The following is a 14,514-nucleotide window of genomic DNA, read 5'->3' as shown; positions in this document are numbered from 1 at the left end:
AGCCTGCCTTCCGCTGTGGAGGGCCACAGCCATGGGACAGTGCGCCTCTCCAGGACACTAGGCCCCACCCTGTGACTTTCCCACCCTATCCCGTGAGGTCCTCACCACCCCTCACTCGCCACAACCGCAGCTTTCTGGGGCGTGTGGATGCTGTCAGTTTGGCCTCCACCCTCCCCTGGCAGGCCAGTGCTCCTGGTGCCACTGGCCGTTTCCTCAGGCTAATCTCTGCCTCTTCTCGCTTCAGGCAGAACTAGGCCAGAAACCCAGGGGTGAGCCAGGGTGAGGCACTGACACTCTCAGAAAGGGATGAACTAAGGTCTGGCTGTCCACGGCCACCTCCCAGGAGGGGAACCCGGCTCAGCCCCAACATCATTCCTCACTGGACAGTGGTCCCCACTCCTTCGGTGGGGAGGGGACATAGTGACTGATTCATGACAAACACAGGAATAATAAATTTATTATAAGAACCACAGATGACACGGTAGTGCACATAGAAAAGGGGAAACCTCTCCTCGCCAGAGGGCCGATGCCCTCAGGGAGCCTTCGCTCTCTGGAGTGGCTCTGAGGACGCCAGGTCCCCAGGACACCACCCTGACCCAAGAGCAGGCCCAAGTGCCCACTGAGTGGGCACAGTGCCAGGTACAGGATCCACCCAGGTGCCCCTGCAACCCAGGCACACCCACAGTGCTGAGCAGACCCCCATGGCTTAAAGGGAGAATGCCATGAGGTATGAGGCCCAGGCGATGGCAGGGGATTCACAACGGCCTGCAGGCCGACCTTCCCTCTGAGACGCAGCCAGTGCCCTTGGATCCAGGAGCTTCCCTGTGGCATGTCCCACAGGCCAGTGGTGGCAGGGTCTGAACCCAAAACCGTGACCAGAGAATTCTGTGTGTGTTTACAGGGTTTCCTTGCCCTCCACATTCCCCCACAGAAACAAGAAGTATTTTCTGGCACACACACAAGAGGCTCTAACAAGACCCTGAGTTCTCCCCCGTGCTACTGAGGAAGGACATGGGCCTTGGAGAGGCCGAGGGGACAGCAGCCCGAGGAGGAGCGCACAGGGCTGGGGGCATGTCCGACTCCGCAGTGGAAGTCCCAACCCCACCGCTGATGTCGCCAGCTCCACAGCCACCTGCCCCAGGCATGTACAAGTGTGGGAGAATGATTGGCGGGTCCCCAAGGCAGAAGATAAAAGCAGGAAAGCTAATCTAAGCCCAGGCTCTCTAAGGGAGCCAACACCTAGAAACGTCCAACACGAGGTGCATGTCCTCTGCAGCCCTGACACGGCTGCCGGCTATCCCCGTGGTCCCCCAGCAGGTGGGTGGCTAGGCGGCTGAGAGGCAGGCCTGGTGGATGCTCTGCGCCCAGGTGTTGAGCAGGGCTGTGACCGAGTGCTTGTCGGGGAGCTGCAGCAGCCTCGAGGTCATGCACCGGTGCACGGACTGCAGGAAGGGGTTGGCATCTGCAACAGAGCAGCGGGCCGTGAGCACTGCAGACCCGGCCCCAGGCCGCACGGCCGCTCTCTAGGAACGGATTGCCCCACAGTCACAGGGCTGGCGTCTGGGGCAATCTGCCTGGCCAATGTGACCAGGGAGGCCATCTCCCACACATAGCGGGGTGGCCGACAGGCTCCCCTCCCAGGCTCATGAGTCAGTAAAGAGCTAGAATGTGCACAGGTCTGGAACCCAGGACTTTTCTCTCAGAGCCTTGGGATCTCAGCCCTATGCACCAGCTCTGCACTGCAGAGACACTGGCCCCCATCAACAGGACTCTCTCTGGGCCTCGGGTCTGAAGCTGTGTCACCCAGATGGGTCCCTATGAGACCTAGCTCCTTCTGTGCTCCCGTATCAGCCTTGCAGAGGCCCACAGGGTGTGGGGTGGGGTGGGGTGGGGTGGGGTGGGGGGGCCGGCCTGCTTACCCCTTACCCACTAAGCATGGCTGCCCTGCAGATGCAAGATGGACAGAAGAACATGATAGGTACAGGGACCCCCTCTCTCTAAGTGGGCAGCCAGGAAAAGGCAGGAGGGCCCTCAGCTGCGGGGGCACAGAGGAAACCCTGGTCGCCCAGAGTGACCCCCACCTGCCAGGGCCCTTAGACAGCAGCCATAAAGCCTCGCCATGGCTCTTTTCTGGGCTCACCCACCGTACTGCCACTGCCGGTCGATCCACAGCGGGCTCTGGGCAGGGTAGTCAGCAGGCACACTGAGCTCCAGTGGTGGCACACTTGGGAGGTCCTTGTCATCTGCAACACACGTGGCTGCGTCTGTGACCTGGCCCCAGGCCCCAGACCCCAAGCCGCCCTGCCTCACAGCCCTACTCCAATCAGGACTCTTACATCCCAGGAGGTCCTGCTGAGGCTTGTTGTGAAGTCTGGAGATCACTCTGACTCCCAGGCTTCCACATCTCCCTAGGGCCTCAGGCAAGTGAGCCCTATCCGCGTGGGAGTGAGGGGGCTTCCCTGGCAGGCCGGTGAGAGGGGAGTGCGTGGGCTCAGGGCTCAGGGCACGTCCCAGGCCAGGTATGTGTGAGGATCCAGGAGGATGCGGGGATGGTGGGCCCCTGGGTAGGGTGGGAGTGTGCCTATCGGGGGAGGCCCAGTGCACGTTCCGATGGAGCACGTGGGCCTGGGCTGGGTCTGCTCTGGGGCTGGGGGCAGCGGCAGAGCCTGGGGGCTGGAGTTCCGGATTCACTCTCCCACAGCACCGGCCCCGCCCCCCTGGTACGCACCCAACTTGCATATCAGGTGGACAGTGCCGTTGTTACTGCAGTGAGAAGGGTCCAAATTCACCAAGAACTTCGGGTCTAATCTGGCCACCTCCCCCTGGAGCACGTTGGGGATGCTCTGCCGCTCATCGTCTTCAAACCTACGCTTCCGGGTGCACACCACTGGGGCTCTGGAGGAGGCAGCTGTGGTCACACGCTGCTAGGCTGTGGCCTGTGGCCCATGGCCTGCCGCCCACCACCCAGAACGAGGCCGAGCCCCGGGCTGTACATACGTGATGGGTGGGCCGTGGATGGCGGTCATGGCCGGCACGAATGTGCGGTACAGGGAATGGTTAAAGACAGGTGAGCGGATATTGGCCAGGACAGCATCAAGGAGTGGCTGGCACAGGTACTGTTGTTTGGTCGGTGGCACCGGAGGCGGCGGTGGCGTGGGCTGCGACAGGACAGCGGGGTCAGCAGCCCACTCTCGAGGAGGCTTTCCAGACCCCGAGGTCCTCATCCTCACAGCCAGACTTCATGGCTTCCCCATAACCTCTGCCCCCTGGAGACAAATACAGCTGACCCTGGATGCATTCTCCTGCCTTCTACCGCCTTGACCTTCCCCAGAGGTCCCCTCCCCTCAGGGCTCGGCCTTCTGCTGGGCAGGGGCGGATAGAAACGTGATGGTAGAGATGTGAACCTGGGGGATGGAGGAAACACCCACAGATTACAGCGGGAGGGTGACTTCTCCCATGTTCCCACACGTACTCTCCTCCCCCACAGCAGACCTGACCTAGAAGAAGCCTCCTGGGCAAGGTTCCCAGGCTGGGTGGTGTGCCCCCTGGCTGTGAAGGCTTCTCCCAGCGTGTGGTTCTGAGTTGCTGTGGGGTGAGCCCTGTTCCCCCCAGAGATGCCTGTGGCTCTGTGACCACCACCAGGCCATGGAACCTCACTCACCACGGCCATGTCATTCTTGAGCTTCTCCAGGGCAATCTCACACTTCTGCAGTGTTTTCAGGGGGCACCTGGGGGGACAGGGGATGTGGCTGACCCTCTTGCTCGAGGATGGGGCACTGGTGGCTCTCGAGTGCTGGTCCCAAGCACTGCCTTCCCGACTTCCCCTGGTGGGGATGGAGCCAGCCTTGGCCACCAGAACCCTCCACAGGAGCCCCAGCCACTGACTAGCTATTCCTAGATCTGAAGCATAAGGCAAGATGGTTCAGTCCCCAGGCCTGCCAAGTCCTGGCGGGTAGATTAGGGCATAAATGCAATGGATCAGCAGAGAGGGACAGAGGTCAGGCCCCTGCCCCCCAGCACTATAATCCCAATGAAGGATCAATCCAAGAGGGTCTGGAGGGCAATCCAGATCCGAGAGGCCTAGTTCTGCAGGTTCCAGCATTTTGCCCAGTAAATGAAACCGAGATCCTCTAGATGGGAGCAGAACCTAAGCTGAAGCAGGGATAGGGATGTAACCCAAAGGCCAGTCCACATGCAGTTCTGTAGCGCTGACCAAACTCTGGTGCTCACAGCAGCCCCGCGACCGGCAGGCAGGCGCGGGGGGGTGTGTACCATGTGGAGAAGCTGGTGCTCCACTGCCTTACAAGTGCTTCTCAACATCCTCTTGTTTCATTTTCCCAGCCAACTCAGGTGAGCCCCTTTGTGCAGAGGGAGTAACTGAGATGGAGTCACTTGCCCAAGGCCCTGGTAAGTCAGGGTCAGGGCAAAGGTAGGGGACCAGGGGCTTGGAGCCCCAGCAGACACATCTAAGTGGAACCCCAGGGCCCCTTTTCTAAACTCCATGTCACCACCAAAAGCCCATCCGAGGCTGGGCCAACCAAGCAGCCAGCCACAGGCCCAGCACCGTCCTTCCCCCAGGAGCCTGGGGGGCAAAGCTCACCGTTTAGAGGGGTCGGTCAGGATATCCAGAAGGCTCTTCATCTTACTCAGGTCCTTTTTTCTGTCTGGGACAGAGAGGGGCCACTAAGACACGCACCTAGGGTGTTCCCCCCGCCCCGCTGCACCCAGGCCTCAGTCCAGCCGCACCTTCGTTCTTATCGATCTTGTTGATCATCCGGCGGAGGGGCTCGATGTACTTGGACAGCTGCTTCAGCTTGTCCAGGTACTGCTGCTCCTCGGCCTGGCTGGAGCCAGCTGGGCTCATGACGGAGCTGGGGTTCACTGCAGGATACAACATGGTGAGCAAAGGCCGGGCTCTCTGCAAACCCTCTAGGTGGGGGATCTAGAGCTCACCCGTCCCGTTACAAGGCGAGGCCTCTAGAGGCTGAGGGACAAGCCTCAGCACCTCAACCTGCAGGGCTGTGTGTGGGTTACACGAGTTATTCTGGTCCTCAGGCCACGCCCACCCCAGGCCCGACTTACCGGGGGTGTTTAAAGGTCCCGGGGAGGGGACACTGAAGTTCTGTGGGGTGCGCGCCGTCACTGGACTCTGGGAGGGCTGTGGGGAGGGGCTCGGCAGGAAGCTACTGGGGGAAGGGGCAGGGCCGGAGCTGCAGCAAAGCAAAAGCCAGTGCACCTGTGAGCTGGAGCACGAGGTGAGGCTCACCCTGGGAGCCAGGTGGGGAGGGGCCCCCCCGCCCGGCCGGGCCTACCTGACGTTGGAGTTGGGCTGCGAGCTGGGCTGGCCAGGCTGCGGGGACGGCTGTGGGGGAGGGGGCATCGACTGTGGGGTCTGGACCTGCTGGCCCGGTGACGGCGAGGACAGCATGGTGAGGCTGTTCTGGCTGACCTGGAAGTGGAGGGGGCTCAGTGTGCTTACCCATCACTTTCCCTCCTGCTGCAGCCTTGCTCCCACCCCCAGCCCAGGCTCACAGACCTCGTCTGCACACGGAAGCCCTGTCACCCTCTCAGCCTCACTCGCACACCCTGCCCCATGAATACAAATGTGTGCACAGCCCCCCACCCCGAGGATCCACACGCACGAGTCCACAACGACTGAGGTACTGGCAGGAAGGCCAGGCTGGGTAGCCCTTGTTCCTTGGCAGGGAGACCATGAAGTCCACAGGCTTCTGGGCTGGGACAGGACATCCCCGTGTTTCTCGCTGTCGGGTGTGGGAGCCACAGAAGACCTATGGCCTTGGATGGTGCCTCCTGGCCTTCCCGGCCTGTGACAGATGGGACCACCTTCCTCCGTACTTCCATGAGTCCCCTCAGCCCTCAGGCCAGAGTGGGAGGCTGTGTCTCATGTTTAATGGGAGCAAAGTGGCCCTTTGTTAGGCCTTGCCACCATGTGTGGCCTGAGGACCCCCGGTCTGGACTGGCAGAGTGAGCCCCACAGACAGCCGCCTCGCCCAGGACATGGTGAGGGCGGAACAAGGGCCCAGCCAGGACCAACTCACAGGCCCTGCCCGCTTCAGAGCTTCCAAGGGTCAGCAGCGGTGGCTTCTCCCACACCCTAGCCAAGCTCCCATATGCTGCCATGTCCCCTTAGAGCCTGCTTCCTGGGCTCAGCCCACACCCCCCACACCCAACTCTGGGACCATCCGGTTCTACAGACCCACTCTGGTGCTTCTCTCAGGGCACTCCAGACACTGGTGCCATGGTTTCATAGCTCCCTCCCATACACTCCTCTGCCATGCTGCTTGGGGGACTGGGTTAGGCTCACTCTGGGGATTGCTAGTCTCTTGGTCCTCGAATCAGGGAACAAGAAAGAGAATTTTTAAGAACACAGATCCTACCAGAAAAACAGGATGCCCACCGTCCTTGCCTGCCCATTCTGCTGGCTGGGGAGAGGGCCCTGGCCTTTCTCCCAGTGCCACTGGACCAAACTCCCAACGAGAAGCACCGTTCCACTCCCACTGAGTGTGCAGGACAAAGCTGCATGGGATGCTGGCGTGGCAGAGGGTATGGAGGCTACGTTATCACACTTTTAACGCAGCTGGGTCAGAGTGGCACCAGACACAAGCCGCTGGCCCACCAGCCCATGGGCAAACAGGATGAGCTGTCCCACCACCTGTGACCAGGCCCCCAGCCAGGGAGTGGATGGGCAGGAACACGCGAGCTCAAGCCCCTAACTGGTGGGCCTAGTTGTTTAGTTGTTCTACCAAGTGAAGCAAATGGTCCCAGGTGATTCATGCTGCTAGCGAGGGCAGAGATGGGCCCTGGGGCAGCCTAGCTGCTGAGTTGAACCAAGTGCAGCAGGCTTCTCCTAGGTGGGACGTGCGTTTCACAATGCTGGGCTACCAGGAGGCCCAGGGCAGGCAGCATGACCCCTGCTCTAAAAGAGAGGCTCCGGAATCCACTCAAGTAGCGATGGAACTCCCAGGACTAGGAAGGTGAACAGGCCATCTTGGAAGAGCCCATGCTGAGCAGCAGACGGTGCCGAGGGAGAAGTACAGGCCCTAGGCCCCACACCGTGGGCCTGGCCTGCTAGGCCAGGAACTTTCCTGGGTGTGGTTTCCCATGAAGCCCCTGCCGTCACCTCCCCTTTCCCTCACCCCGACCTGCTGCCACACACTGCCCTGTGCTCCCTGAAGTTGCCTCTTGCTGTGCCCTCTTCCTGAGTGTAAACCCCCTCACTTGGCCTCCCCCTGGATGGCACGGGCCCCACCTGTCCCCACCTGCCCTAGGGAAGAGCCTCAGCTTTAGCTACTGCTCCAGCAGGTGTCCCTTCTAGAAGGTGTTTGGCTCTTGTCTGTAGTCTGAAGGGAGATGAGGCTTCTCTGAAGGGAGATGAGGCTTCTCTGAAGGGAAATGAGGTGCCTGAGGGCATCATGGCCAGCGCAAGGCCAGTGCAAAGCCACCACAATGGGAGGGCCACCACGCAGTTCACTTCCCACCTAAATATCTGAAGCTGTATTTTATTTTATTTTTTTAAGATTTTATTTACTTATTCATGAGAGAGAGAGAGAGACAGACAGACAGACACAGGCAGAGGGAGAAGCAGGCTCCATGAAGGGAGCCCAACGTGGGACTCGATCCCAGGTCTCCAGGATCACGCCCTGGGCTGAAGGCGGCGCTAAGCCGCTGAGCCACCCGGGCTGCCCATGAAGCTGTATTTTAAAAGACACCCTCGGGCAGCCCGGGTGGCTCAGCGGTTTAGCGCCGCCTGCAGCCCAGGGCATGATCCTGGAGACCCGGGATCGAGTCCCACATCGGGCTCCCTGCATGGAGCCTGCTTCTCCCTCTGCCTGTGTCTCTGCCTCTCTCTCTCTCTCTCTCTGCATCTCTATGAATAAATAAATAAAATCTTAAAAAAAAAAAATAAATAAAAGACACCCTCAGCACTCCGACCCCAGGAATCTTTCCCCACACCTCTGCTTCTGGGTTCTATGGAGCCACCAAGCACGCATGGCTTCCTGGGCATGAGACAGTCCACAAGACACAAACCGGAACAGCCTGCCCAGGCTGGGGGGACAAGTTCAGCGCTTCTGCTTCCTCCCCCAAGCCTGCCTCTTGTGTTCAGCCACGAGCTCCCCGCAGCCACTCCAGTCCAGATCTCTTTACACCTGACAACTCCTCTGGAAAAACGCCTGACTCAGTTGGCAGCGAACATATTCCCCTTCCCAGGCCTTCAGGATCCCCTCCTAAGAGAGCCCACGCTCCCAGGCCTCCCAAATCCCGAGAAGCCACAGACACATAGAGGAAGAGGAGCGGCAAGCCAAAGGCCTCTGTCAAGAAAGAAATGGTTTACCAAGGCGGCTAACAAGAGAGAACACCCTCCCCCGCCCCAGTCTTCAGGTTTACATCCTGTCTACCTAGCTTCTAGGGCAGAGGGGAACAAGAGGACTGTGCCCCTTTCAGCGAAATACCAAGCCCTCCAGAGGGGAGAACCGCAGCCCTGGCTCTACATTTTCCTTCCCTGGGCACGTTCTGCCAGAGGCATAGGCATGTTTGTCACCGTGCCTAGCGCATGCCGGTGACGCTAATGCTGCGCCTCCCAGGGGAGGGAGCTCTGAGTGCCTGCCTGCTGTCACCTGCATATCACATGTAGGAAGTGGGAGTTACAAGGAAAGGGACTTGCTTGAGGTCACATGACTAGTGGAGGAGTCCAAGCATCTCAGGACCATCTACTTTCCTAGCGAGCAAGGACAAGTGTCTGGGAAGAGACCCTACACAATAAACAGCCTGAAGGAAGGAGGAGAGGAAGGCAAGGTTCAAACAGAGGGGACACAGCTGGACCACAGGTGGCTGCTGGGCAGTGGGGCAGCAAGCCTTGTTTGGAGAGCTAAGTGCTATGGAGAAACCTCCGGGAGGGCTGGTGGCACCATACCCTCTAACCTCCTTGGGACCACCCACGCCCACCAGACCTCCCTGGAACTGTCCCATACTCCTGGCCCCTGTACATGACGTGTCCCCAGGAGTCACTCTTCAGAGCAGAGGAATATGGACCCCACTGTGATGCCACCTGCTTACACTGCCAGGGACCCCATGTCACCCCTGGACTCCTGCGAGGGGCACTGTGTCCAGCATGTGTCCAGCACAGAATCCTGCTCTGTCGTGGGTGTTGGGGTCATGAAATGCTCTCCACCCCCAATATGAAGATGCGGCCATGGGACACACTGCAGGGTTGTGGCCACGCTGGGGGCACAGAAGTGGCTGAGATGAGAGCCCTGCCTCGTGAGGGGCTGACAGAGCAGACCTTCTATCCTGCCTGTTTTTCTGAACCCGGTTTGTTACCCCAAGGAAGGAACAAAGAGGACAGGCACTGTGGGCACTGAGCACCTCATGCCAGGGCCTGGAGCTGCCAGCTGCTGAGAGTTCCGCTAGGGCACCTGCTGGATGGCAGGGGCAGCACTGGCTATGTTGTAATGATGCATTTCCAGAATAAGCTAGCTTTGCTTCGGAGGGGCAAGATTAGAACGACACAGACACAAGAGCAGCTGCCCACCAAGTCTGGAACCAGGTCTGTGGCTGGCCAAATGCCCAAGGTGGAGGGTGGTGTCGGGGAGCAGGTTTGTGCTCAGAAGCCAGGACCCTGGGCAGCCCGGGTGGCTCAGCAGTTTAGTGCCACCTTCATTCAGCCCAGGGCCTGATCCCAGGGATCTGAGATCGAGTCCCACATCTGGCTCCCTGCATGGAGCCTGCTTCTCCCTCTGCCTGTGTCTCCACCTCTCTGTGTCTCTATGAATAAATAAATAAAAATCTTAAAAAAAAAAAAAAAAAAAAAGGAAGAAGAAGAAGAAGAAGAAGAAGAAGAAGAAGAAGAAGAAGAAGAAGAAGAAGAAGAAGAAGAAGAAGAAGAAGAAGCCAGGACCCTGCCGAGAGGCCAGGGTGGGAACAGGGAAGCTGCGGAGCCTGAGCCGAGGGTTTCACTGAGTGTCTTGGCCCATTTTACAGGGGTTGGTGGCTCCTCTGGCCTCAAGCACTGCTGGGGGTCCAACAGTCGATACTTAGCACTGCTGAGGGGGTGACTATGGGGAGTTCTCCTACATGCGTGACCTGTGACCTGCTGCAGTGAGAACAAACAAGTCCACAGACAGAAGTAATTCAAGGCCTACCATGTAGCACATACTCAAAATGTTAGGGACTTCTGTTCTTAATAAAAAATCAGCCTTGCATGTTGAGGTCATTCCCTCACACCCAACACCCAACCTGTCGACCCAATGGATACCAAGCCAGAGGCTGCAGGAAAGGAAAACAAGGTCATCGGAGCTGAGAATCAAAGGGACCAGGATGGGGACACTTGCTAGTGACAGGTGTGTGGGTAACGGGGCTGGGGCGCCTTGATGCACCAAGGGATGGAGCCCCAAGCCAGGAGTTGCAGAGGACTCTGTGCAGCCTTAGGTAAAGCGGAGCTGGGCCTGCTCCACTGAGCCCTCTGTGCCACCTTGGTTATGGGCCCACTTTCCTGCCACACAAACTTGCTCTCTAGCGAGCGACTGTCAAATGGGCTTTTTTTTTTTTTTTTTTTTTTTTAATGATAGTCACACAGAGAGAGAGAGAGAGAGAGAGAGAGAGGCAGAGACATAGGCAGAGGGAGAAGCAGGCTCCATGCACCGGGAGCCCGACGTGGGATTCGATCCCGGGTCTCCAGGATCGCGCCCTGGGCCAAAGGCAGGTGCTAAACCGCTGCACCACCCAGGGATTCCTCAAATGGGCTTTTTACCAGCAGATTCCAGCCACTTCTGCCTCCCACTGTGCAATGACTACCAAAAGGGAGGCCAATGCCAAAGAACTCACACTCCATTCAGTAAGGAACTGCTACTGGCACATTTGGGGCAACTCTTAGAGGTCAGAAGGCAGAAAGGGTGACAACAGACCATACCGCCAAATAGCAATGCCTTGGCTTCAGGAAGTCCCCTGCCACTGTTTCGGTGGTGTATGGTGGTGTGGTGCAGGGCCTGGGCTGGCAGCCCCTGCGCACGGCCCATCGGGGGAGGGCAGGATTGTGTGCCAGGGTTACAGATGCACCTGCCTTACAAGAGAGATGGCATTTTACAGTTTTGGCAAATCTGAGGTTTTCCCAGCAAACCCACTAAAATGGAAAGCCCAAGCCCATCAGACGAGGGAACCTTCTTACTCTTTTACTCTCAGAGTCCTAGAAAAGGGCCTGGCCCACGGAATGCACATCACGACAATTTGTTAAACAAACGGCCACACCAGGGAAGAATTCCAGATGTCATACAGTAACAGAGAGCCTGGAATTCATCTCTCTGAAAAAGTGTGATGTACATGAGGTTTTTACATACCCAGGAAAAAGTGCGTATAGGAAATCCTACACTCAACACAATAAATTCTAGAACAGCATGGTACTAGAGAACTTTCCACCATAACAGACTGACTTGGTCTATAATCTGTGCTGTCCAGTATCGTAGCCACTGGCTTCCTCATGGTGCCATGGTGCCAGGTTCCCCTGGGCACTTGATATGTAATTGAATTTCAACTTAAGGAACTGAATTTTTAGTTTTATGTAATTTTAACTAATTTAAATGTAAATACCTACATATGGCTGATGGCTATACAGTATCAACAGCACAGCTCAAGATAGCAAAACTCTTTAGCTATGGTTTCATTTAAGTACAAAAAAGACACCACCATAACTATCTAAAACACTAAACTTTTAAATTTTTTTAAGTAAACTCTACCCCCCAGCGCAGGGCTTGAACTATGACCCTGAGATCAAGAGTCACATGTCCGTCTACCAGCTGAGCCAGCCAGGCACCTCTAAAACATCAAACTTTTTCAGAAGAAAGTTAGCTCCCATATTCTCCGGCAAATGAAAATACTAGAACTATCCAAAGTACTGAAATGAAAATAAACCCAGGTATTTACTCATATACCCCCAAGAAACACATGCTGAGTTTGGCTCACGTGAAGTTGGTCACTCTGAGAATCATGGTGAAGGAAGTCACCGGAGATTACGACGTGCCTCACAAAGGCGCTCATGGACCCTGAGCTCTCTGGGGCCCCTGGGCACTGCCGCATATACCTGCACTGAAGGCTTGACTGGATGGCAGCTGAGGGGTGCGGAGTGGGAACTGGGCTCCTACTTGTATCCCACGTTGGGCCAAGGCTGTGGTGATCATCTTGAGAACAGAGGGAAAACAAAGTGATCCCAAAAAAGAAACAGTGTGTGGGCTGGTGGAGAGGCGTGTGCAGCCTCTGAGACAAGGAGTGCCCATGGGTGAGGGGTGTTTGGGGCTCAGAGCAGCCTGGCCTAAATGTCCCAGCCCACAACATCAAGGCCCAGGTAGGCATGAGGGGTCCACAGGAGCCTCCATGAATGCTGCCTTGTTGGCGGCACTCCTTCAACAAACCTGATCTGTTGTTGGGCCCACAGAGCCCTCAGGGCTAGACCTCAGGGGCCATGGGTGGTGGTTCTGGGAGACCAGGCTCTAGAGACAGACTGTGAAAGACAGTACTCCACCAAAGTCGTTGTGAGAAGTCAACTGTCGTTAAAACAGAAGAAGTGTGCACAAAAGACCCCTCGTGGCACCTTTCCTTCTCAGGAGCACATGTCTGATTAAAATGCCTCTGAGGGCCCGAACTCAAACCATCCGCCTCTCCTCAGGCCTCTGCTCAGCTTCCAGGGAACTGGTTTCCTTCTGTAACTACAGTTGTGGCGAGGTGGGCAAGGGAAGCCTGGCACTCTGTACCTCCCAGGTACATCTCTACAAGGATGGGGTCAGGTCTGTCCTAAGCATACAAGATGACTGCAGACTTCAGAACTCCAGCATGCCCTGGAACTGCTCTCCTCATCCACATGTACTCCTAGAAGCCTAAAGGCAGTGAGCCAGGCTGAGCACCACTGTAGGACTGGGCCTGGCTTGTGCTGACAGGAACCCGGTGCTCTCCTGAGGGCTGGCCGCCCTTGCCCTGGGCTGAGTCAGGGGATGGAGCCTGTGCCTGGTCCCTAGAGAACAGTGTCTGCGTGCACTCACAGTGTTAGGATGAAACCAAGCTAAACTACAACGAAGTTCAGGAGGAAGAACTGACCAGTGAAAAACCAAAACCTCTGACACAGGAGGCTTATGAGCTAGTCCCTGAGACCAGGGCGGCACGGATGGCCATTCAGTCCCTATGGCAGGTATGCCAGGGACAGGTCTCTGGAGCAGAAGAAAGGCCTGCTCTTCCAAGAGGCCTCTGGTATCACATCCGTGTTCACATTCACACCCACTGGTCACATGCAGCAGGCACTGGGGGTGACACAAGCAGTGGCAGATGCCAACCTGCTGGGCTTGGATGTTCCTATAGCCATGTAACAAAGAATCTGCCAGGGTAGGAGGCCAGGAAGCCACTCTCCTAGGGTCTGCCAAAACTTGGGCACAGTCCCATAGAGCCCACCAGCCTGTCAGACACAACATGGGGGCACTGATGGGTTGTGTGTGATCACAGGGTACTCGGGGTAACATGCCTGTCCTCCCCTGGGAGGCACACTGCCCAAATGAGAGTGGGGCCGAAAGCAAGTGTCCTTGGGATTGGCTCTCAGCCTGTGGTCAGCTGGCGCAGCAGTGAACAGTGTCCATTTACAACCAACATGCACTGAGAGGAGCCCACCGGCAGCTCAACAGTGCTCCTTCCAGAGGAGGAAAGGCCTTGAGAAATCAGTCAGGTGGTATGAGAGAGGTGGAAAACTTTTTTCCAGAAGAAACAAAAGTAATAAGGAATGAAAAGCTTAAATCTAATCTGCTACTGACTGTTTTTCTTGTAACTGAGAACTCCCGAGAGGGAAAGTTCATTTTCTTTTAACCCACAAATCCTTTTTTTTTTTTTTTTTTTAACCCACAAATCCTAATAGAAAACACATCAGTAGTGTTTACTGGATCAGATGAGCCATGCAGCCAACAACCACCAACTCCTCCCTTTTTCACAAACATCTATATTCACTACCTCCCAACACACACCTACCCAGAAAGGAATTCAAACTCCATCCCAACGGGCTAAATGCCTGTTCCCACACAGGTCACTGGGCAACACATCCTGGGAAGAGGAGACAGAGGTTCGAGTAGTTCAACAAGCTCAGTGCAAAGTAACTGTACAGCAGCTGGGTCACATGCACACACATCAGGGAAGTGTGCCTTTGAGGACAATTCTTTGTAACTTGAGAATTGTACTTAGAGTTTTCATATACTAACAGAATAGAGGAGTCCAGGCATTTTTGGAAATGGAGAGACCTTCTATTCTGGGTTTATCTACAGTCACAGATAACGTTTAGGAGAGAAAAGGAAGTTAGTGCAGCTCTCCTGTCATATTTTAGTAAATCCCACTATGGGGGACGATGACATCACCTTTCATTTACATAAGTAACGTCAGATGAAACAGAGCCTGGTATATGAGCTCAGGGCTCACCAATTTTCTTGGAACACCCAAAATACTAAACTTTACCCCAGGCTCAGAGCCCTAGTGACCCAT

General features: G+C 56.5%; 1 protein-coding gene across 4 annotated transcripts in view; it reads right to left on the bottom strand.

Moving 5' to 3' along the window:
• Nucleotides 1-437: 437 nt before the first annotated feature.
• The window catches only part of MED15 (mediator complex subunit 15), a 68,705-nt gene continuing 54,628 nt past the window's right edge, over nt 438-14,514 (bottom strand). For all 4 annotated transcript variants that reach the window (XM_072803589.1, XM_072803590.1, XM_072803591.1 and 1 more), the window contains 9 exons: nt 5,313-5,449; nt 5,083-5,210; nt 4,747-4,881; nt 4,601-4,664; nt 3,662-3,728; nt 2,998-3,158; nt 2,729-2,895; nt 2,145-2,243; nt 438-1,462 (listed from right to left, as the gene is read on the bottom strand). In XM_072803589.1, the coding sequence (XP_072659690.1) occupies nt 1,326-1,462; nt 2,145-2,243; nt 2,729-2,895; nt 2,998-3,158; nt 3,662-3,728; nt 4,601-4,664; nt 4,747-4,881; nt 5,083-5,210; nt 5,313-5,449 (1,095 nt within the window). In that variant the 3' untranslated portion in view covers nt 438-1,325. The remainder of the gene's footprint in view (nt 1,463-2,144; nt 2,244-2,728; nt 2,896-2,997; nt 3,159-3,661; nt 3,729-4,600; nt 4,665-4,746; nt 4,882-5,082; nt 5,211-5,312; nt 5,450-14,514) is intronic.

This window comes from Canis lupus, chromosome 27 (genome assembly GCF_048164855.1).
Source record: "Canis lupus baileyi chromosome 27, mCanLup2.hap1, whole genome shotgun sequence".
NCBI lineage: Eukaryota > Metazoa > Chordata > Mammalia > Carnivora > Canidae > Canis > Canis lupus.
Note: the sequence above shows the minus strand (reverse complement) of the source record. Positions and strands in the feature narration are given on the sequence as shown.